Genomic DNA, 25,875 nt, shown 5'->3' on the forward strand with positions numbered 1-25,875 from the left:
AAAAATGCTACATGAGGGCCATATACCATAATATGAAAACATCACGAATTGTTTAAAGTACACACACAGAATAGTAACAGTGCAGTTTGTTTCCTTATTAGAAAGAAGTCTTAAAAATAATTTTTAGAGCACTATCCAATTATATTGGCTTCATACCTTCCATTCTAATTTAAATACTCTACAGGGACAAAAGCGATTTCTGTTTAAGGCTACAGTGATAAAGCTATGACAACAAATCATGTATGGCCACATGGAGGCCAACAAAGTTTTTAATGTCTTTTCCAGTCCAGAAAAGTAAGCAGTAGCCAAAGGGGACAGAGTATTCAGTTAACTGTACTCCTAGTTTATCTGGAAAAACATACCACCAGAATTGAAGCTTACATTTAAAACATATACACAAATACTAATCTCCATGCAGTGCAAATTAACTTAAAAGATTAGTATTTGTGTTTATTATTCTAAAAGAAAATGAAGTATTTAGAAAGACTGGTATATTTTACTACACATTTAATTTTAAGCTTAATCTGTTTTTACTTTAAAAATTAATTACTCACTAAGGGGGATTAGCCTATTTGAACTCTGTGGGATTGGTAACATCAGTCTTTCTATGAACCAAATGTGACAAAATGAACCCAGTACCTAGAAAGCTAATACATATCAAAAATATGATTTATAGTTTTAAGTTCAATCAGACACAAAGAATTGGCCATTTAAATATTAACTGAAGTAAACTAACAACTAAGGCTTAATTTTTGCATGCAGAAGTTAACACACATTCATTGCCTATACTAGTTAAGGAAAAAAAAAGACACCTCAATTCTTTAGGGTATATTAATTTTTATAAATCACAAGAATATATATTAAGCACTTCTTCAGTAGAGTTCAATAATTTACCTTTAAAGTAAAACTTTAAAATTCAAGAGATTAAGTTTTGTTAAGAAAGAGGCATTTAAATTTGCTGTTTATATATTAAAATGTACATCTCAAGTTATTTATCCCAGGCAGTGACATATTTCTATTCAGCTATCTAATAAAAAATCATTACAGCCCAAGAAAATTTGCATCTCTTTTTAAGTGGAATCAATTTACTCAACTAGCTAGCTAAGTCAACTACAAAATAAAAATCTCCAACTGTTTTCTGAAATTATTAAATATGCTGGTACTTTATAAATTAGATAGCCACTTGTGCCTGTATACAAATTTTTAAAAATTTTATATTTATCATTCTCAAGAGGGTGTATTTTTACTTTTTAAGTCCTTAAAAATTATATATTAGAAATTCTCATTAAATAAGATAAATAACTTAAGGCATTAAAATGACTTGTAAAATATGTAAAGTATGAGCTGGCATTTAAGATATTTTCATAAATGATTCTCTTCCAGTTCAAAAATCAATGCAAGAAATTAAAATATAGACATATACACATAAAAATAAAACAAACCAGGTAAAAGCTCATATTTTTTAAGAATAAACTTTTACTTCTGTTTAAAAAAAGTTACAAAGTCAATAGAAAAGTAGTAAAAAAAAATGCTGGGGAGGGTAGGGGACAGGGTTTTGGTCTCCTACTAATTTAACAGAAGCAAGTTTTGATTGTAACTTATTTCTAAAATCATTTTGAACGTGTCTTACTTTTCAAGTGTGCACATTCCCATCACCAGTACAGGATATATGATTTTTGTTTCCAGCAATGCAGAGAGAGAACTGGAGGCCAATAATTAAAAAGAAGAGATTTCTACCCACCACCAAGAATTCAGTATTAGGGCCTCAGTGGCTAAGATTATTAATAGTGAGAAATAGTTATTCCAGAGTGACTCTGTTCACTTTTTATTTTTACTAATACAAAATTATATTAAATTTTAAAGAGTCAGTTATTTTCTCAGACTTAAATTACTTCTCATTTCTTAATAATATGCCTTAGAATCATACTGACATCAAGAGAACATTATTTATCCTTGTGTGTACCTTAAACCACTGGCACTAGCAAAGAACACTGGTTTCATACCCCAAAATGTGTAGCTAATTTTTAAAGACAAAGTGTAGCTGAATCAGATGTCCAATATCCACTGTGGCTAGCTGCTATAAGCTCTTAACTGGCACCCAATGATTTATTCTTAAAAATATGGCTCATTGCCACACATACTTACTAAACTTTCAGAACTGAAAATATTTATGTAAAACAGAGTGTACAATATGTATAATTTTTTCTTAAATCAAGAGATTTGACAATAACTTCAGCTCAGCTATTATCTGAAAACACACCTGTGAAATTAAGGAAATAAGTGTATTCCACACCAGAAGTGGAACTGTCAACACACAGGATCACTCTACATCCTGGTGCCTATAATGCTTTCACTGAGCGACTTCATTTTACACAAGTTCCTTCTGAGTGGCTTATTATCAGCAAAAATTCTTGCAAACACTTTCAAGGAAATAACACTTCAAGTACTCTCAGTATAGACAGATGCAAGACTACTAGTTTTATTGGTGGACAGGCATGGGAGAAACTAGATGTATCCTAAAAAACAATTCTGTATTGCTTATTGTTCAAGAAACCTTGCTTAACTATAGTCCATCTCAGGTACTACTGAAATGCAGCAAAACCACTACATAGGAGGTTATGCATGGAGCACAGCAGGTGCTCAGTTAACTGTTTTATTTTTAACTTGTAAAAAGTTAAAGTTCAAGATATTTATCTCAAGTACACAAACTCAACTACAAACTATTAAAGAGAAATATGCCACATAAGGAGTTCCTTATTTGGTTTGCTTTAACAATTTGGTCAAAAGTTTTCTTTAATGGAGGTCTTCTCACAACTAATTTTAAGTATCTGGAAATTAACAACAAAAGCCAGAAATTAATCACTCAACATTTTTAAGTTTGTAAAACTAATTTTCCCATTATACTCAAATTGAGACCTCCAGAAAGCAAAAAAGCTGAATCAGGAGTAGCAGATATGCTAAGAATTCTGCTTCTGTCATCCACTTTACTGAATACTCCCCAATTCTGATTTTAGCAGACTGGAAAACACATATCTGATTACCATGGTGTCAATGTTTTGGTTTCAACAGTCTTTGCCAACACTGCATCTACTGCCCAATGAGGCCAGAAAAATCTGGCAATTACTAAACTACCCAGATAAATGTGAACTAGGGGTAGCAGTATTTATATACTAGGAACATAGGGACCACATAAAGCATACTAGCAGAAAATAAAAATTACGCTGGCCTTTCAGATGTAGACGAAAATATTGTAAAAAAATATATAGAATTCATTATATTCTAGCCTATATGATGGGCTTTTTAAATTACAAAGTAATTTATTTCATAAGATACACAGTCTGCAATCCTGTCTTAAAAAGTACTAGAGTAAAACTCCTATTTCCCTTTCACAGAATATGTAAGTTTTATTTTAAAATTACTAATGTTAGCCTGTATATTTCAAGTCAAAAGTCTGACCTAACTTCTAGCATCTAATCAAACAATACAGTTCCCCAGAGAATCAGGGATCAGCACACTACAGCCCGCAAGCCAAATGCAGCCATAGCCTATTTCTTGTACTGGCCACAGCTAAGAATTATTTTTGCATTTTTAAAGGGTTATAAGAAAAAAAATTGCAACAGATACCACTTGTGGCCTCCAAAGCTTAAAATAACTTATCTAGTCCTTCTAAATGAATGTCTTATTCCTATTAACTTGACTTATAATTGTTTGGTGTTTGTGTTTTAGGTTCATGCTCAAGACTAAAACTTAGGGCATGAAACAAACAGCTGCTGATAAAATGCAACAAGAGTATATGTAATTATTTTGTTCAAACAGCAAATAAATAATAGCAGATGAGTAACAAAATACTCTGCAGAAAACAGGGATTCAAATTTTCACAGAAACTGGAAATATAAATTTTTAAAATTTTTATATATTTTATAACCTCCACAATTACTTGGAATAGCTCTATAAAGTCTTTCAAAAGCATGCAAATATCAAATTATTTTCAGCAGAGGAAGATTAATAAATTTTTGAAAGGCAAATCAACAAGTCCATGAAATAAAAAGAAGTCAAAGATCAGAAACTAAAATATCTAAGTTATAGTTTAGCAACATAAATTATATAAAGATATGATAGGTTATAAATATACGAAAAGTTGAATGTTAGAGGAAATAAAGTACTACAAGTATGCCTTTGTATTACTCTGTATTTTAATTAGACAATCTCTATATAAATATCTACTATACTCTATATAAATATCTACTAAGCAAATTTAAATTAATCCACTTCCATATCATATATACTACATTCACCTTCCCTACCTCCCCCCATAAGAAAACTTATAAAAAAAAACCTACAAATCTACTTTAAAAGGAATCCAGGTAATTTTCAGATTAATTATGAATGCTGTGGTCTAGCAAAGCATTAACATCAAACACTAAGAACAAACTAGTACTTCTTAGGTAGCAACCATACATGACACACAGCTAAAAGGCTCTTATCATTGAGAAGCAGAGGGCAACATTGTTGAAATAACAAGACGACTCCCTTTTACCGTGTTCTGTGTTGTCGCCTACCCCAAGTGTGGTCCACATACCAAATATCAGCATCACCTGAGAGCCTGTTAGAAATGCAGGACCACAGGTCCCAACCTGAACCCACGGATTAGAATCTGGATTTGAATAAGAAGCCCGGTCAATTCATATGCATTATTAAAGGATGAGCAGCCCTGCTCTATTTGCAAACCTTTATAACATTAGGCAATAATCTCAGATTTTTTTTTTTGTAAAATGTGAACTAAAATATTAACTAATGTTGTCTAAAAAGTATCTTTTAAAAGTTGCAAATAATGCAAGTTTATAAAATGTTAATGGTATGATTTAGTAGTAGGCAGTATGTTTACAAACATTTTCAATAACATTCCTTCAATTTTACGTTTGCAAAATATGTTTTTTGAGTACTTCCTCTATAAGGGAAATCAAGAAGTCTGGTTAGAGAAGATCAGTAAAAAGAAGACAGAAACCAAACTCTTCCCAGTCTTTGGGACCCGGGAATAGATTTGAATGAAATCTTAACTCCTCTGAAATAAAGTGAAGTGCTATATACCAACTTCTTTCTTGAACCTATAAGTCAGGTTTTAGAATGAGATATTTATACTATAATCAAACCATAGAAATTCAGCTTTTAATCCTCCCAAAAAACTTAAAATAGAATTCATTGTTTTTTCAGTGTGTATAAATTTGTACAGCCATGAAGCAGTACATAAGCTTTTCCACTAGGGAAACAGACATACACACTAGCTGAATAATGGTTTACTTGAAAATCTTTACACCTTTACAAAATTGAGTGAAAGTTTTCCAATACCTGTTTTTATAAGTTTAACCTGTTTTATATGTAATGAGTTGTTCATCAATTTTCTTAACTCCTAGCATTACAGAAGTTAAATTCCACAAAACTGTTTTTCTGGGTTCACAGATACATGTAACGAGCAAAACCCAAAATAAACGTTCATCTTGTATGGAACATAAATTGATCAATTTCTTAGTATATGAAAATTATATTCCATCATATCCTTATGTATTCCTTTCTAGAATTTTTTTTCTGTATGTTAAACTCTCATTTCACACAAATAGGTTACATAATGTACCTGAAATTATTTTATTTCACTTAGAGAAAAAGTTGCTTTTAAAAATGAAGATAATTTTTGAAAAAATTCAGGGTCAATCTCGCATTAATTTTTGTCAGAGCAACAGAGCAAATGAATAACTGAGAATTTCCACTTACTTTCTAAATACCCTCTTGCTTTAATAAAAACTTTCTCCAAAAATAAATATATCCTTAAAAAAAGTCTACAGAAGTAAAATTCTTCAAAGACAACAAAATTTAATCTAGAAACACATGACCTAATACTCTTCAAAACACTTCTAAAATAGGAAACTCAGTATTTGTTCCCCTGTTCTTTGACTTTATAAATATAACAGTTAAAAAAAATTCCCACATTTCTTGAATGCTGAATGTAAGATGTGCTGAGTTTAAGAGAAATGTTCAATGTGGAAAGAAACCAAAGCCAAAATACCATGGACACTGGATTAAGAAATGCTGCCCTTTCATACCCTTAAAAGAACATTTACCAAGTAAACATTGTTTTTTTTTTTCCTATTTTAGCATAACGGAAAGAAAAAACTAAATTATATTAAATAATATAACAGTTATGCTATCAGGCATGTACATTTATCAATGCTCTTGCCCTCCTGCCCTCAAAATGATGTTACTAGAATATACGTTAGCAAATTATGATTAATGATTAAAATTATCTGATATAGTTTGCAGAGAATAGATATTGATTACTATATTGATTACTATATTACATATTGATTACAATTTCACTTACCTGTCTTGTCTTTGCTGATGTTTCAATAAAAGGAATTCCATAACTTCTTGCTAAGTCCTGAGCCTGTTTCGTATCTACTGTTCTAGAAGGCAAATCACATTTATTTCCTACTAGGACCATAGGTACATCTTCAGAGTCTTTAACTCTTTTTATTTGTTCTCTGGGGAGGAAAAAAAAAGTTACAGTGGAGACATTAGTAACAAAAAAAAAAAATCTTTCAAAAATTGTCCATAATTTTCTTATAAAATATGGCTGAAAGAAGACATTTAATGTAATTCCTAGTTTCCACCACACCAAATTTTCCTTGCTTCTTCATCTAGTTATTTTTTTTCTCCATTTTAAACAGAGAATTTCTGTGTCTCTTAAAAGATAAAATATCCAGAAATATAGGAAAACTACAATCTAATAGGTTCAAACGCAGGTAGGTCACAATGATAAAACAGAAAATATTGAAAAATTTTAAGCCAAAAAAGTGCTATACCTAATTTTTAAAATTATAACCTTAGAAACATATCCTGTATATGTTATTAAGTGTATATGTACAGAATTTAAAATGTTTATACAAAAACATAAATTACGATACTGACCTAATTGTCACATACCTTTCTCAAAAAAGAGACCACCAAGGTGGAAAGGTTCTGATTTCTACGTGGACAACATTGATGTTACTATACTGTTTATTCTGTTAAAAGTCGTTCTAAGGTGTTTTTTTTTTTTTTTTCAAGAAGATGTGCATAAACTTTAAATTTGGGGTAAAATTATATTCCTTCACAATTTTGGGTTAATTTCAAAGATACAGCATGGAGGAAGAAGCAAGACAACAGAGTTAGAACTGGTTCAGATTCCCAGTTCCTCTACTCATTAGCTAAGTAAACTTTATAGCTTAACAAACATATTGACACCTATTTACTATTCTACAAAAACATTGTCACCCACTCAAATTTCTTTTTCTCTATTACCAGACTACACGGAAAACATGCTGTAAGAAATGTATTAGGTAAAATGTTAAACCTCTTAACTGGGGTAGCTCACTGTTATAAAACATAGCTAATGAATGGGATGTTTAATATGCACTTTTTTGAAAACTGGACATCCTCAAAGCAATAGAATATAAACTATATTTAATGCAATGATTCTTTTAAAGAAGTAAATTTTATGCAGATTTGTCATATTCTTTATGAAGTGTAATTTTTCTAGTATTTTAATCTTTCACTGCTTCAGTTTGTTTTTCTTAACTATCTAAAGCCAATGTTTATCCAATTACAAGAAATTCTACACCAAATATACTCAATTATTTTTAAGGCTATTTGAATGGTACCACCTCAATTACCTTTTCGTATTTTTGTTGATGGTTTTCATTTTTATCATGGCTCTACCTTAAGGCCCTGTGACCCTAGTGTACAGTGATTAAGAGCACAGGTTTTGAAGTCAAACAAGCCTAAGTTTCAATTCCAGCACTGCCATCTACGCAATCTGGAACAAGTTACTCAACTGCTCTAATCCTCAAGAACTTCATTTGTAAAACAGGGATATAATGCCTACCTCATTATTATTTTAAAATTCAAATTAGATAATTAGCGGATGGTAGTCAGCAAAGACTCAGGAAATGAAGGATATAAATAATTACTCCTCAATGTCATTTTATTATCAATTTAAACCCACCTATAGTGGTGAATATCTTCAAATGATTTAGTATTATTTATGGCAAATACACAAAGAAAGCCCTCCCCAGTCCTCATGTACTGGTCCCTCATTGCACTGTACTCCTCTTGACCTGCTGTGTCGAGAATATCCAAGAGACAGGTTTCTCCATCAATTACTACTTGTTTCCTGTAGGAATCCTGAGAAGGGAGAAACACAGTCTGGATTATTATGGTGCACCTTTTACTTTTAAAAAGGTGTTATGCACAACTCAACAACAAAAAGACAACCCAATTCAAAACTGGGCAAAGGGCCCTGAATAGGCATTCCTCAGAAGAATATACATCAATGGCCATTACACACATGAAAAGACGCTCAACACATCATTATGGAAATGCAAGTCAAAACCACAAGGAGCTACCATTTCACACCCATTAGGATGGCTATTATTTTTTTTAACTTTATTTATTTTCAGAGAAAGAGAGAGCATGAGCAGGGGAGGGGCAAAGAGAGAGGGAGAAAGAGAATCCTAAGCAGGCTCCACACTGTCAGTGAACAGCCTGATGTGGGGTTTGATCCCATGAACCAAACCATGAGATCATGACCTGAGCCAAAATCAAGAGTTAGATACCACCCAGGATGGTTATTATTTAAAAAAAAAAAAAAGGAAAACAAGTGTTAGCAAGGATGTGGAGAAACTGGAAACTTTATACATTGCTGGTAGGAATGGAAAATGGTGAAGCCACCGTGGAAAATAGTTTGGCAGTTCCTCAACAAGTTTAACAGAATTACCATATGATCCATCAATTCTGCTTCTACATATATAACCAAAAGAATTAAAGCAGGAAATCAAACAGATACTTGTATGCCAATGTTCATCACAGCATTATTTACAATAGCCAAAACGTAGAATATATACACAGTGGAATTTTATTCAGCCATAAAAAGAAATGAAATTCTGATATATGTTACAATATAAAAGAAACTTGCAAAACATTGTGTTAAGTGAAATAAGCCACACAAAAAGGCAAATATCTATGATTCCACTTACATGAGATACCTAAAATAGGTAAAGTCACAGAGACAAAGAGTAGAATAGAGGTTATACCAGACACGGAGAGAGGGGATTTTATTGTTTAATGGGCACAGAGTCTCAGTTTGGGATGATGAAAAACTTCTGGAAATAGAGCTAATGGCTGCTCAACATTGTGAATTTACTTAATGACACTGAATTGTGCATTCAAGAATGGCTGCAATGATATATAAATATATATTATATATAAGATACATACACCATACCACAATTTAAAAAAAAGATTTATAAAAAAGTGTTATACAGAGATTCAACAATGCAAGTATTCATATTATTAACAAAATGACCCGAATATCCTATTATTTTTTTTAATGTTTATTTTTGAGAGGGAGAGAGAGTGAGAGAGAGAAACAGGACAGAGTGTGAACGGGGGAGGGGCAGCGAGAGAGGGAGACAGAGAATTCAAAGCAGGCTCCAGGCTCTGAGCTGTCAGCACAGAGCCCGACGCGGGGCTCAAACTCACAAACCGCGAGAGCATGACCTGAGCTGAAGTCGGATGCTTAACTGACTGAGCCACCCAGGTGCCCCCCCCACCAATGCTCTATTAAAGAAAATAATTATTACAGAAATGGGAGAGCTCTACCAACTCTGTTATTCAGGATGATTTAGAATGGCAAAAAAATCAATTTACAAATAATTGTCACGCATTTATTTACTTAACAGTCAAAAGAATACATAAGAGCAAGGTCAGTACTGAGGATTTTGATGCACTTATCCATTTCTGAAATCCTGGAAACATCTAACAGCCAGATAGATACTATGATAACTCTAGAGAGCATGACTGCTTTATCTGCAAATTTTGTGGGGCCTCTATTAAAAGGGGCCTCAAGAAAGGGAGGGAGAAAGATGATATCTTAAAGAGATTTTGCAACTCTAAGACTGAATAAAGGAAAGGGAGTAGATAACATTATAGAATATTAAAATGAAAATTTTATTTTCCTCTGACTTTTGATTAATACTTAAGACTTCATGTACTCTCTGCCAAAATAGGACTAAAAAAAAAGGGAAAGGGACGGTGCAAGGTGAAGTCATGGAATAAGAAGGAGGGCTGAAAATGGGTATAAAGTGTAAACCAAGGACTTATTGTTTCTTATTGTTCCACATGTGGGCTATAGTATTAAAGTACCCTTAGTTCATGAATTACTACATAGACCATTCTATCATTAAAGAAAAAGAATGGTCATTAAAAATCATGTTTTTGGTAAAATATTTGAAAATTCTTTATGGAACACAAAGATATATATGTGTAGCATGATCCCAAATATATGAATATATCTATATAAATGTATCTGTATGTATTATTTTATTTTATTTTTAAATTTTTTTTTAACATTTATTTATCTTTGAGACGGAGAGAGACAGAGCATGAATGGGGCAGGGTCAGAGACAGAGGGAGACACAGAATCTGAAACAGGCTCCAGGCTCTGAGCAGTCAGCACAGAGCCCGACGCGGGGCTCGAACCCACGGACCGCGAGATCATGACCTGAGCTGAAGTCGGACGCTTAACCGACTGAGCCACCCGGGCGCCCCTGTATGTATTATTTTAAAACTGGTGATATATACACCAAAATGTTAAAAGGCTATGTTTTTGATAAAGAAATATCTATCTTTTTTTTTGGTACTAGATGCTACATTAAACATATTCCTTTCTATGACTTTTAATTTTTTCTTAATGCATTGAAATCTTTTTTTTTTAAGTTTATTTGTTTATTTTGAGAGAGAGAGAAAGAGACAGTACGAGTGGGGGAGGGCAGAGAGAAAGAAGGTGAGAGAGAATCCCAAGCAGGCTCCATGCTGTTAGTGGGGCTCATGAACCGTGAGATCATGACCTGAGCTGAAAAACCAAGAGTCAGATGCTTAACCAAATGAGGCACCCCTATGACTTTTAATTTAAAAATTTTTTTAATGTTTATTTCTGAGAGAGACAGACAGTGAGTGGGGGAAGGGCAGAGAGAGAGGGAGACACAGAATCCAAAACAGGCTCTAGGCTCTGAGCTGCCAGCAGAGCCTGACGCAGGGCTCAAACTCACGAACCGTGAGATCATGACCTGAGCTGAAGCTGGACGCCCAACCGACTGAGCCACCCAGGCACCCCCAACCTTTTTTGTTTTTTAATTTTTTTTCCCTATGACTTTCAATTTTAAAAGTGTGAAAGACTACCATATTAGACTATGATGTCATGGTTATCTTTTAAAGTAACTATATTTTCCAAATTGTCTATAATAAAATGAATTATCTCTTCAGAGAGAAAAAAAGGAGGGGTATCGATTTTTTTTAATTTTTTTTTTTTAATTTATTTTTGACAGAGAGAGAGAGAGAGAGAGAGAGAGAGACAGAGCATGAGTGGGGGAGGGTCAGAGAGAGAGGGAGACACAGAATCTGAAACAGGCTCCAGGCTCCAAGCTGTCAGCACAGAGCCCGACATGGGGCTCGAACCGACGGACCGTGAGATCATGACCTGAGCCAAAGTCGGACGCTCAACCGACTGAGCCACCCAGGTGCCCCCCCCTTTTTTTTAAATGTTTATTTTTGAGAGACAGAGAGCATGAGCAGGAGAGGAACAGAGAGAGGGGGAGACAGAGAATCCAAAGCAGGCTCCAGGCTCTGAGCTGTCAGGACAAAGCCTGACGTGGGGCTTGAACCCACAAACTGTGAGATCATGACCTGAGCTGATGGACACTTAACTGACTAAGCCACCCAGGTGCCAGGATGGGTATTGATTTTCTAAAAAAGAAGCTTCTTACTAAAGATTTGAACATCTGGTTGGATTTTTTAAGCCTATTCCCTTAACTAAGTACTTGAAAGAACTCCTGTATATTATAAATTGAAAACCAGTATTTTTGAAATGTGATGAAAGAGCAGGAATTGAGAGTAAAGTACAGTGTCTTAATCCGTTCGTTACCCAGGTGTAGCTACAGATGAAAGACTTTCCTTACCTATTGCTATCACCTCACATTCTTCACTTACCAATTCTAACTTAGGTTAACCTTAGAGTTGAAAGTTTACTTAGTCTTCACATCTAAAAATTTCTACCAATAATAAAGTTAAGGACCATAGTTTTCTGGAGCCACCAAAGTCTATACCTAAGGTGTGGCTGGGGGAATTACTCACCATCTGTCCACACAGAATTCCTCCAAGATGTACCTCAGTGATTCCCATCTATAAATTTTTTAAACATTTTGCATTTTTGATGAATACTCCATCAAAGGGACCGAGAAACTGGAAAAGCAGTCCCTATTCACTGATGTATTTCATTCCCATTATCTTTTCCCTTCTAAACCCTAACAAAATTGCCAGCAAAGTTAGGAGTCACATTTAGTTATTGAAAAAAGTAATCTACAACCTACTTATGTGCAATGGAGTAGAATATCCTGATTAGAAATAATAGATTTAGGTTAGAAATTCAGTATTTCCAAAGCTAATTTTAACTACAGTCATCCTTAGAAGTGCAATCAGTCACTGAGCTATATAAAAAGGCAGTGCAACTTGGCAGAAGCTTAAGAACAAAGTGTTAAATGATGAAGTATACAAAGCAGAAAGCAAGCAAAAATGATATATAAATACTAAAGATTTTGTTCTAACTTCAGGTTAGCCATAAGAAAAGAAATATATGGAGGTAGAAAAAATTTACATCAATGAAGACTCTTTCCCAAGATTAGAGTCTAAGGGTTCAGCAAACTACTGGCCCACAGGCCAAATTCTGCCCACCTGTTTTTTCATGGCCCACCAGCTAAGAATAGTTTTTATGCTTTTAAATGGTTATTAAAAAAAAAAAAAAAAGCAAAGATTATGCGACAAAGACCAATGTGACCCTTTAGAGAAAAGTTTACCAACCCCTGCTTTAAGCTAATAAAATAACTTCACAAATCTGAAGTATTCTCAACTAATATTATTTGTTCTTTTCATCTATAAAAAAAAAATCACCACTTTGAAAAAGTACAAGTTATCAAAGCCTAACCAATTTAAAAACATAGGTTCTATAATGAAACCAGGTAAGAATGAAGCAAGAAAAAGATCAAGACTTTACTTTTTTCAAAATTTTTACTTTTTTTTAAAGTTTTATTTATTTATTTTGAGAGAGAGAAAAAACATGCAGGAGCAGGGCGAGGGCAGACAAAGAGGGAAAGAGAGAATCCCAAGCAGGCTCTGCGCTATCAGCACAGAGCCTGATGAGGGGCTCGATCCCAAGAACTATGAGATCATGACCTAAGCCAAAACCAAGAGCCAGATGCTTAACCAACTGAGCCACCCTGGCACCCCTACTTTTTTGTTTTTAAAGTAAGCTCTATGTCCAGTGTGGGGCTCAAACTCATGGCCCTGCTGAGATCAAGGGTCCCATGCTCTACCAACTGAGCCAGCCAGGTGCCAGAAGACTTTACATTTTTCATGAGTATTATTTCCAGCCTTTCAAAGAGAATAAACTGTCATATCAGGTACATAGGTTACTAACATCCTTTGCAAATGAGGATAAAGCCACTTAAATTAATTCAACATAATAAAATGAACGAAAGTTATTCCATATATTTCCCTTCACTCCTGGCCAAAGGGCTATTTTTTAATTTACTGAAATACTGAAATACTAAATGAAATCTACCATGCCGGAAAAAGTTAATTGTAAATGGTAGTTAATCGTAGTTATCTGGCGATAACAATAAACAGGCACAATCCTTTTGGAAAGCAATGACGATATATACCAAGAGCTATACAAATGTTCACAGCCTTTGACAAAATAATACCCCTTCTGGTAAATGTGCTAAGGAAAAAGGGTTTATTTATTTATTTTTTTTAATGACAGTGAAAATAGACATATACCTAAAATGGCATCCTAAGATGTCTTACAAAGAAAGATTACATAGGCATTTAATACTGACTCACAACCTTATGCCATTTATCTGTTTTCAAAATATACTTCAAATCCAAGCATCGAGAACCACCACTACCATCCCCTTAGTCCATGACAACTATTTGGTCTCATGCAATTTCTTACAACTGCTTCCTAGCAGGGATCTCTATTGTTACTTTTAAGATATGTTCTCCACAGAGCAGCTAGTGATCATTTTTAAATGTCAGCTAAATCATGTCACTCGCTTGCTTAAAATTTTCTAATAGCATCCCTTCCTTTTTAAAAATAAAATCCAAAGGGCTTACCACTTCTTCAGCACCTCTGTATTTCCTTCACAGCATGTATTATAATTTGTAACTTTGTTTTTTGTTTTTTTTTTTTTTTGGTTTAATTGTTTAATTACTATCTATATACCATCCATAATGGTTGGGGCACACATCTGCTCTGCTCACCACTATACACCTCACATGTAAAGTCTTGAATACAGTGGGTAATCAGTACTGTCTGTTAAATAAATGAGTGAATCCATTCAATGTAAATAAATGCACACACTATAACACAGTCTTCTACAAATAAGCACAAGTTTAAGATACTGTAAATTATATTAGAACAATGAAGTTGTAAATTTTAAAATTATATCAAGACTCTCAATAAATGTATTCAAGCAACTTTCATATAATATGAAAGCTTTAATGTAAAAATACAAACAAAACAATATATAAGAAAGATTTAAAAACATTTATGGGAGGGAAGAGAGTAAGACTACAAAGATCACAGGGGCCTTTAACTGTATTAAGTTTTGTATCTTGAAAAAGAAAAAGGATCTACACCAAATGTGGCAGAATGTTAAGATATGAAAAAGCTGGTTGGTGCATACATTGTGTTCAGTATCAAATTTTCCATACAACATTAAGAGTGTACCAGCTTCATCATCACTCACTAACAATAGATTTTATACTTTTATTTTTCTTTAAATTTCTGTCCGTTTATTAAGCTAAAAATTCTTACTGTTTTAATATCCATTTCTTTGAGGACTAATAATGTTATATAGGATTTTTTTCATATTGCCATATTTACTCCCATCACATGTGTCCTTTGCCCACTTGGAATTTTCATCTTTTTTTTTGCACTGACTTGTATAATTTTTTAAGTGTTTTCAAGTTTGTTAAAACACCTTTAAATGCTGTTTTATGCATAGAAATTTATCTGTAGAACCATTAGAGGAATTTGAGAATTAAGACTAAATCATTCAAGATGAGATAAACTCATGGACCAAGACATCACTTTGTCAATTTTCTATTATAATTAACAGTAACCAAGTTACTCAGTATGTTCACCTTTTAACACACTCAATTTAGTTTTCCAACTCAGGCAGTGAACCCCTGACATGGGAAGACACCATAGTAAACAACAACAAAACAGTATTCAGATACTGTGATAAGCATATTATAATCATTAACCCATTTAATCTCCTTCTTCATGCTGCTGATTCCATCAGATGCTCTTGTAAACATGAACAGGACTGCTGAAAATGTGAGCTAAAGTATTATTTGGGGATTTACTTTTGAAATTTTTTTTTTAACCTTTATTTATTTTTGAGACAGAGAGAGACAGAGCATGAATGGGGAGGGTCAGAGAGAGGGAGACACAGAATCTGAAACAGGCTCCAGGCTCTGAGCTGTCAGCACAGAGCCCGACGTGGGGCTCGAACCCACAGACCGCGAGATCATGACCTGAGCTGAAGTCGGACGCTTAACCGACTGAGCCACCCAGGCGCCCCTTGAAATGTTTAATAAGGTTTTCTTAATGTGTTAAGTACCATAAGTACTTTTCACATACTACTAAATAACATCTATAGGAAAAAATGAGAAACTCACTTTTACTCCTTTAATGCTCAAGTATTTTGCTACTCTTCCAAAAGATTATTTGCATCCATCATAGAATAATGTGGTCCACACTACTGGTTATAAGCCATCAAAGATTGTTATAGAAAGCTAGTTCTCAAAGACAGCTAAAATCCTGTATAACTGCCTAGTATCTTGGAATTATAGTAGGGAAGAAACATGGAATTTGAGAGATATAAACACAGGCTTATGAGCTCATTCCCACCTACCCACTTGATTCTCTCTTGCATCATAGGGACACTTACAAAAATATCTAGTAAGTATCATATATTATGCCAGGAATTCTAAAGTTTTGGACCTCAAAGAGCTAGGACTGCTAGAAGAGATGTGATATACAGATAATTAAAACTCAGTGAAATAAATGCAATGCCATGTGCTGGACAAAGCACAATGGTGGCACACAGGAAGAAGAGATCAACTCTGCTTGTATGAATTAAGAAAGACCAGCAGCTCCAGGCAGCAAGGAGCAAAGAGAATGCATAGAAACATGAAACACTATGTTGAGTACATGGAACCAAGATGTTCAATACAACTTTAACTTAGAGGAATCACTGGTAAGTAGAAGTGAAACTCCACAATCAAGAGGTCAGCTTATGGAGGGTCTTGTCTGCCACATCAAGGAATTTTGAACTCTATCTTATACTAAATTACTGGAAGGTTTTTAAGTAGAAAGGAAAATCAGATTTGGCAGGTTCACTATTAGATTATGAAAAATTATAGAAAGGAACCAGGTTGGAGGCTAGGAGTGTTAAGAAACTATTACAAGAAATGACAGAACCTGAAGACAGAAACAACAGTGTAGATGGAGAAGACTAAATAGTTTTGAGAACTATTTAATGGGTAAAATTGGCAGAACTACCCTCATACATTGCTGGTGGGAATGTAAATATTGCAACCACTGTGGAAGAGTCTGACAGCTGTTCAAACAGTTAAACATAAAGATACCACATGACTCAGCAATTCTACTTCTAGGTATATACCCAAGAGAACTGAAAATATATATTCACACACAAAAGTGTACACCAATGTTTACAGCAACATTATTCAATATAGCCAAAAAGAGGAAACAATCTAAATGCCCATGAACTAATTGATTAACAAAGTATGGTAATATCCACACAACAGAATATTATTCAGCCATAAAAAGGAATAAAGTATTGAACCATGTGATAACATGGATGGACCTTGAAAACATTACACTACATGAAAGAAGCCCAAACACAAAAGGCCACATATTGTATGATTCCGATTTTATGAAATATTCAGAATAGGAATATCCACAGAGAAAGTAAATTAGTTGTGGCCAGCAGCTAGCAGGAGAAGGGACTAAGGAGTGACGGCTAATGGGTATTGGGCTTCTTTTTGGAGTGACAAAAATGTTATGGTCATACAACTTCGTGAATATACTAAAAACCACTGAACTGTATATTTTAAAAGGATGAATTTTAGGCTGTATGAATAATATCTCAATTTTTTTAATGGCAGTTTACTGACTGGGCATAGGAACCAAAGGGGAAGACTAGAGGAAAAGATGAGTTCAATCTGGGGCATGTCAAATTCCCTACGCTTATGGGTTTGACCCGGAGGCAGCTTGATATAGAGATCTGATGCTCAGGACAGAAATCTAGGCCAGAAATAGGCTAGGCTATGGGCAGCCGCGGAACTTCACTAAGTTCTAGTGTGAGTGTCGACAAACTACCTAATGTCTCACATACTCACATACTCTAAGCCATTGTCCTTCAGCAGTAAAAGTAGGTAAATAATAACATACAGGACTTTGTATACAGGTTAGGATTAAAAACTATGAAACTCCTTTATAAAATGAAAAGTGCTATAAAAAGGGTAACTATATGCTTTTATAGATTACATTACACATGCTATTATAGGCCAAAAAGGTCAGGGGGCAGGCCACTGGCTACTAGGAACTATATGGCAACAGCAGTATCCTGTTTTTATAAGATCACTGAACATCTACACTTGGACTACTTTTTGCAAAACTGGTCACCGTATTTCAAAATACATATAATCGAGCTGGGGCAAGCTCCAGGGAAGGAAAGCTAAAACTCTGAAGATGACAAAGGATCTCTGTTTTGATTAGGGTTCTCGTGACAGAATTTTTGATTAAGACATTGATTGATTACAAGTAAAAATAAAGAAAACAAACGTTTTTCTACAAAGTGAGGAATACTTAAAATGATGAGAATGTTGAATCTTAGCTTAAGACTAGAGAGAATAAAAGGTGCACTACTTCCAAGAGATAAAGCTGGTTCAAAAATCTGAATAAACTCAAGGAAAATTTGCGTAACAGATTTTGAAAATAAAGATACAATAAGCATACACCTGTAATCTATTGAAGTCATGTGGCATCTTGCCATAAATTATCACTTGATGCCAAGGACAGAATGTGAAGCAGGACCAATCACAGATCCAATCTTAATAATTACAAATGCCAATATAATTTTCATGTTCTGTATTATATATCTCTCAGCTATTCTTTAATTGGCCTAGTACCAATTTCATTATCCAAGATACATCTGCATTATCCAATGTGTTGAATCTTTTAAAAAAAAGAAAGTAAATCATGAAGTATTTTAAAGGTATCCACCATGTTAGTGACTTTTCTCCCTCAAAAATGAATATTTATTTTTCCCTCTCTAGTATATGCTCATTTTAAAAAACTAAATATTACAGAGAATGAGTCTGGCTTAACTCCTACCACATTTTCTATACATATCCACATTGCTTTTATATACTATATGGAATCACACTCTATACAATATACTATGATGCAGCTTTCATTTACACAACGGGTAATTTTCAATGACAGTACATACAGATCTACCTAATCTTTTTGACAACTGTATAATACAATTTGTATAGATATATCATAATTTATTTTACCCATTCCCTACTGGTAACCACGTAGATTATTTCCACTTTTAAAAATCATAAACTACACTGCAATAAACATTACCATGTATTATACATCTTAAACATTTATCCAGTCGAATCCTTGGGATAAATTCCTAGAGGAGAAACTACTTAGTCAAAGAATATGCAGTTTACATTTTGATACATACTGCCAAACTGACCTCCAGGAAGTTTATAACAAGGTACACTCCACTACCTCATAAAGAGTACATACACTTGCCTACGCACTCTTCCCAGCACCCCTAACATTATAATCTTAGCCAATATCAAAGTAAAAAATGTTATTTATTGTTTGAACTTGTATTTCTATATTAATGAGGTATCTATGTCATTCATTTTACTTTATTTATTTTTGATGGATAGGTTGGCTATTTATATCCTTAGCCTCTTTTTATTCCATTTGGGTGTTTGCTTTTTTCTAATTTATATATGAGAGCTTCCTGATTGATATATGATGCAAATACTTTTCTCAGGTTTCTGTGCATTTTTGTTAATGATGTCTTAATTTTCATGTACCCAAACTGCTCCATCTTTTCCTAAATGTTTTCCTAAATGGTTTCAGATAGTTTGAAAACAAAAAGGATCCCACTTTTCTCAATGGAGAAAAATATTTAATCCCAATACCACAAATATAAAAGCTAACCTAATGTTAATTCACTCAACCTGTTTTACTTAAAATAATACTGCAAGAGGGGCACCTGGGTGGCTCAGTTGGTTGAGCGCCCGACTTTGGCTCAGGTCATGATCTCACGGTTCGTTGAGTTTGAGCCCCACATCAGTCTCACTGCTGTCAGCCTGTCAGCGCAGAGCTTGCTTCAGATCCTCTGCCCCCTCTCTCTACCCCCCGCCCCCAAAATAATAATACTGCAAGAACCAGGATTTAAGATTGGTATTATTTTATTTCAACAGCTGTCGGATATAGAAAACAGTAAAATTTATACAAGGTAGAACCAGAACCTCTCACCATGGGAGAAATAAAATTAACGGAGGAAGGTGAGGAAGAATGAACTCATGATTTTTAAATAAATATATTCCTCAGAAGGGTCTAGAAGCAGTGACACCCCAGCAGCAATAAATAATACCTAACATCTAGGTCTTTTTTTTTTTTTTAAGTAATCTCTATTCTCAACGTGGGGCTCAAACTCTGACCCCAAGATCAAGAGTAGATCATGCTCTACCAACTGAGTCAGCCATACGCCACTCCAACATCTAGGTCTTAATTTCTAAGTACCACTCCCCACTAACAGGAATTAGGACGCTTTGGACAAATGGCTGAATCCACACTGAAGACAGGAAAGTACAAGGTGAACCTAGCACACTGTGCCAGAAAATGAAGAGCTCAGAATCTTATAAGAGACATGTCAATGGATACAGAGGCCAACTTGAAAGGGATTCCACTGGCCATATCAAAAACAAATTTGAGATCAAAACCAATAACTACAGTAGTAGACTTTAACACATTGAATAAAAAAAGAATCCAGGCATCCACACTAATACAAATAAGAAAAAAACAAATAAGGAGAGAGAAAAGAGAGAGCCCTTATTTATGGTAGATTGTCAACTAATAAATGTAGAAGTAATAACAGGGTTATAAGATGATCTACTATTTTGCAACCACTATGGTAGTAATTTATTCTGGCAAGAATTATCAGTGGATGCTATATCCCACTGAGTGCAAGTATGTTGGGAGAATAGGATACTTATAGTCTCAAAGCATCTCCCCACAGGGTACATATTAAAGAAAAAGAAGATACCTTTACAGAGAGAAAACTGATAGACATCACCTTAACCAAATCAGTGTAGCCTGTTTAAGGGTAACAGGTATTCATTGTACTACTTTCCCACAGTCTGAAAAATTTCAAAATAAGAAGTTGAAAAATTACCTAACGTAAGCACTGTGTCCCTACTTAATCCTCTCAAATATTTTATTTTTACTACCCATTTATACTAATTCTATTGAGATTACAATACAACTATTCCATAAACCTATGCACTCTTTGACAATATAGAGATGCAAGAAATCTAATGCCCTCCTAAAGCACAAAGCTTAAATTAAAGCCCCAAATTAAACTGAATGAGGATCATTATCTAGAAGCACTGCTCTTCAAAATAGATCTAAGACCAATAAGCTTCATGAAGGCAGCGAGATCTGGTCCCTTTTGCTCAACGTATCTCCAGCCCCAAGGAAGCCTGCATGGTACAGAGTAGGCACTGAACAATAATCATGGAATTAAGGAATTAGGTGCATTGTTAAGAACAGAATCTTAAGAGATGCCAAATCATAAAAACATTTTTTTCCTTTCACTTACTTCCATTACCAACTTTCACTGTATATCTGTAAAGCTTTGTATTTATAAAAATCCAGTTGTTGGACCAAAAAAAGTTGGAATAAAACATATCTGATAATTTTTAACATTAACATCTAAATAAGCAGTTATTATTATTAAGTAAATATTTATTCTTAAATTGACCTAAACAGAGCCTGAATTTTATGTTACTTTATTTTAAAAATCAGGTGCTCACAACTATTCCACAGTACTATAAAAATCTACAAAATGTGAACTTTCACAATTCGCCACTTTACAAATGCCCTTAACACCCATGTAGCACATCACTAGGCTTTGAACTGTAGTGTAGCTCCTGTGTGCATGAAGAAATTCAGAGTTAAAGTGACACTTTTTACTCCCTCAAAGTAAGGTCAGTGTTAACAACCGACCACCCTATTTTCTCCTCCACTGCCACATTTCCTTTCTTAGTTAAAAATAATTCACCTACATATTTAATTAGTGAAACCTAACTCATCCACATAGTAGTCTTAATATTAGCAGAGAATAAAGGTGATATTTTAAACTTTAAAAAATTAATCATATAAAATAAGACTTAAAAAAAAATTATGGGGCACCTGGGTGGCTCGGTTGGTTGAGCGTCCAACTCTTGATTTCAGCTCAGGTCATGATCCCAGGGTCATGGGATCAAGCCCCATGTCCGGCTCCACATGGAATGTGGAGCCTGCTTAAGATTCTCTCTCTCTGACCCTCTCTCCCACTCATGCTCGTTCTCTCACTCTCTGTCCCCCCAATAAAGAAAAAGTGACCTTTTAAAAAATTAAATTTTATTTATTTAAAAAATAATAAATAAAAGTTACATGGTTATAAATTGATTTTGCCCACAGTTTAAACAGGAAAAATAAAAAATAAAGTTGGTATTTCATTGTTATTTATAATGAAAGTGAATAAATTGACCAGTAGAGGGCACTCACTTGAAAAGGGGGAAAGCTGGCCAAAGCTCTGAAGAAAAATGCATGTACAAAATTGCTGTCTACCTTATTTTAAAAACGTTTTAACAGAACACTAGAATAAGCTAATACACTATTAGTTTAGAAAAGGTAAAGTTTAAATCTGTGTTATGTTAGTATATCTGACGTAAATCTTATTCAGAGACTTGAATTTGACAAAGAGATCTTTAACACATGGGAGTGTCTCAACCTCAGCACTTCTGTCACTTGGAGCCAGATAATTTGTTGTGGGAGCTGTCTTTGCACTGTAGGAAGTTTAACAGCATCCCTGCCTCCACCTCTAGATCACAGATGCCAGGAGCAGTCCCCCTTCTCAAGTTGTGACAACCAAAAATATCTCTAGGTATTGCCAAATGTCCCCTGGGAAGCAAGTCACCCACCCCTCATTGATAACTCCTGATACATATGTATAAAACCAGAAAAATAACAGTCGACAACATTATCCAACGCTTTTCCCACACCACTCTTCAATATTGGTTTAATGTTATAAATGTTCTCTCTATAATGCCTTATTCAGCAAGTAAAATAAATTCTGTAACTAATATAAAAAATAGAAAAAATATTAAAAAATAGAAAAATAGAAAAACTGATAACTCTTGGTGAATAAATACTCCACAGCTCAGAGCTCTAAAGATAGAACAAATCAATCCAATCATGAATCCATCTTCCTGAGTAGGAAACCTTCATCCAAAGCAGGGCATAATACTTAGACTGAATTCCAAGTGTCACATTAACAGAAGAATGGAAATGTCAATGAATTACGGCCTGGAAAAAATACTTCTCTCTACATCTATTTTTACTAGCATATTATATCCAGTAGACACATAATATATATTTGCTAATCGATCAAATGATCATTCTGATCTCAATGTCTATAACTACCCATATTTTTTTTAAAACAAGATTTTTCTCCTTCTACCAAATTTTACCTTGGAAAACACATTTTAGAGAATGTGTTTTGATAAAAGTGATCTCTAAACTATAAAAGCTTATGTTATTTCTAGCCTGGTATTGTGCTTGGAAATTGCTTTGACTTTTTAATATTCTTGTATCACTAACAATGACTTCATTATCTCTGGAACTCTTTGGAGAACTTCACACAAGATAAAGGTAAAATGTTTCAGAACAGTAAAGTTAATTATCATGTGCATAGCCTCAAATACAAATGTACTCTCTGCATCACAACTGTCTAATTCTATGTCATATCACTGCCATTAAGATGCCATTGGATAGTGTGCTAAGTTCAAATTTTGGTATATTGATAAATCTGAATCAGCCTCCAATATTAAATAGCTTCCTAGCTTAAAGACTAATTTTTCATTTTTAAAGTTATATACAAGGGTACAGTGGAAATCTCACTTAACTTGGTCTCAGAAAACTTAAAATTCCATCACTTACTAGCTAAGTATCCTCAGGCAAATTACAACCTCCCAGAGACCATTTTTATCTATAGAATGAATCAATGACCACCTTCTTCTTCTTCTTCTAGTATAAATCTTTGTAAGTTCTAAACCACCAGAATATGGTATTCTTTAATTTTTTTTAAATTTCTTTCCATTTGTTTTAGTGCAGGAAAACAAATGAGAATTCCAAATGTGCAGTCCATGTCCTGTCTCATTTTCTCTCTGACCTACATTATTCACCAATCAAATCCTAACTGCAGTAGTGATATCCCCACATCTCCTTTTTAACTTTTACAAAAATATCAAGTCAGCATTTTTGCTTAACTACTATTTATTAAAATAAGCTACTAAATTATCTTGTCTTTCTTGTATATGAACTACTCCAAGAATTTAATTTGTAATTTGGGAGACAAGAGACAATCTCAGATAGCTTTCCCCAGATGGCTAACCTCAGGAGGGAATGTCAAAGTTTCAAAGTTCACAGGTAATCAATGCCTCCCAGAGTTAAGTCTTCTGGTTTGGCAGAAATCATAATCAGAATTATGGGTTTGAATTTATAAACTTTTTCTACTTTCATCCAAAATAAAGAATTAATTTTTGGTTTTATTTATTTTAGATTTATATCATACTTTAACAATTTTGACAGAAAGGCTTCCTAACATGTTTTACCACATTATCTCGTACAGCATTCATGACCTCTGACAGGAAACAGAGTGTAATGGAATTCCTCAGATTTTCAGAGAAGATGGAGGGCACTTCTGCTAAAATCATCTTCCAAAATCCCAGGAAAACTTCCGTGTTTAACCTGAATTCTATTAAAACTTCCTTTTACCTCTGATTTAAATGGAGTATGCCAAGTAAACTTGGTTTTAGAATTGAGTGAACTATTTAATCTCCTTGAAGAAAAAGAGAAAACACAATCAAACCATCATACAGCACTGAACTAACTTGTCAAGAGAAAATATAGAAGACTATTATACAGGTGGTCCACTTCAGTTAGACTCTTTCCCTTTACTTGTGCCAAATAAAAGCTGGCTCAGTTTAAATCAAATCTTTGCAAATAAGCATTATTTCTCCTTTTCTCTTCTGCGGTACCAAAAATATTTGACATTTTCCTCATGAAGTTATCTAATCAATCCTCAAAGTTCTAAGTGCATAAACATCTTGCCAAGGCCACCAATGCCCTCAGAATCTACCTCAATGCAGTCAAAGTGTTTCTTGAACACATCACACAGCACAGTCCCTTAACAGGACATCTTAACCTGTTCTAGATTCCACAGCCAGGGACTCAGAGAAAGTACTGGGAAATTTTTCAGAGCTGATTAAAAAATTGGTATGATCTGGGGCGCCTGGGTGGCGCAGTCGGTTAAGTGTCCGACTTCAGCCAGGTCACGATCTCGCGGTCCGTGAGTTCGAGCCCCGCGTCGGGCTCTGGGCTGATGGCTCAGAGCCTGGAGCCTGTTTCAGATTCTGTGTCTCCCTCTCTCTCTGCCCCTCCCCCGTTCATGCTCTGTCTCTCTCTGTCCCAAAAATAAATAAACGTTGAAAAAAAAAAATTAAAAAAAAAAAAAAAAAAAAAAATTGGTATGATCTGCAGATCCAGAATAGAAAGCTAAGGGATTAGGACTGCCTAACATGGGGTAAAGAAGTCTAAGAAATAATCTAACAGCGTAAGTCTATTTCAAAGACGAGGTGATACATTTATTTCCATCTCCACTGATGTTACAGGTAACATGAATATTCAGATTATGTATAAAATATGCTCATAATTACATTCTGGAAGTGAGTGAACAAGGACAGTTATGTGCCATCCCCTCCTGTAGGTCTTTAGGATTAAATAAATCCTTATCTCCTTGAGATAATTTGAGTATTGTGCTGCCAGAAGGCAGTAGGAATACTCCATGACCTCTCTCAAGGTCTCTTGCAGGCCTTTATTCTATTATTTTGGTCTTGGCCTATATTTTGGCAATTTTTCATGAAATTAATTTTAAAAATATTCATTAATCAATTTGTAATAAAAGCAATTCTAAAATTTCCTTGAGTAAATTAAAAGAGAGCTGTGAAAGAAGGTAAGGATTGGATGGGGCGCCTGGGTGGCTCAGTCGATTGAGCATCTGACTTCAGCTCAGGTTATGATCTCGCAGTTTGTGGGTTCAAGCCCTGCATCAGGCTCTGTGCCAACAGCTCAGAGCCTGGAGCCTGCTTTGGATTTTGTGTCTCCCTCTCTCTCTGCCCCTTCCCCACTCATGCTCTCTCTCTCTCTCAAGAATAAACATTAAAAAATTAAAAAAAAAAAAAAAAAAGGTAAGGATTGGATGCGGTACCCTTCTATACGACCTGATATAGATACAGATATAAATACACAAAAAATGAGCATTTTAAAATTTATCA

At 34.3% G+C, this 25,875-nt stretch overlaps 1 protein-coding gene across 5 annotated transcripts in view; it reads right to left on the reverse strand.

The window, feature by feature from the left end:
• The window catches only part of KRAS (KRAS proto-oncogene, GTPase), a 42,330-nt gene that overhangs the window by 11,267 nt on the left and 5,188 nt on the right, over nucleotides 1–25,875 (reverse strand). For all 5 annotated transcript variants that reach the window (XM_045465459.1, XM_045465464.1, XM_045465458.1 and 2 more), the window contains 2 exons: nucleotides 8,036–8,214; nucleotides 6,374–6,533 (listed from right to left, as the gene is read on the reverse strand). In XM_045465459.1, coding sequence (XP_045321415.1) covers nucleotides 6,374–6,533; nucleotides 8,036–8,214 — 339 coding nt within the window. The remainder of the gene's footprint in view (nucleotides 1–6,373; nucleotides 6,534–8,035; nucleotides 8,215–25,875) is intronic.

This window comes from Leopardus geoffroyi, chromosome B4, assembly GCF_018350155.1.
Source record: "Leopardus geoffroyi isolate Oge1 chromosome B4, O.geoffroyi_Oge1_pat1.0, whole genome shotgun sequence".
Classification (NCBI taxonomy): Eukaryota; Metazoa; Chordata; class Mammalia; order Carnivora; family Felidae; genus Leopardus; species Leopardus geoffroyi.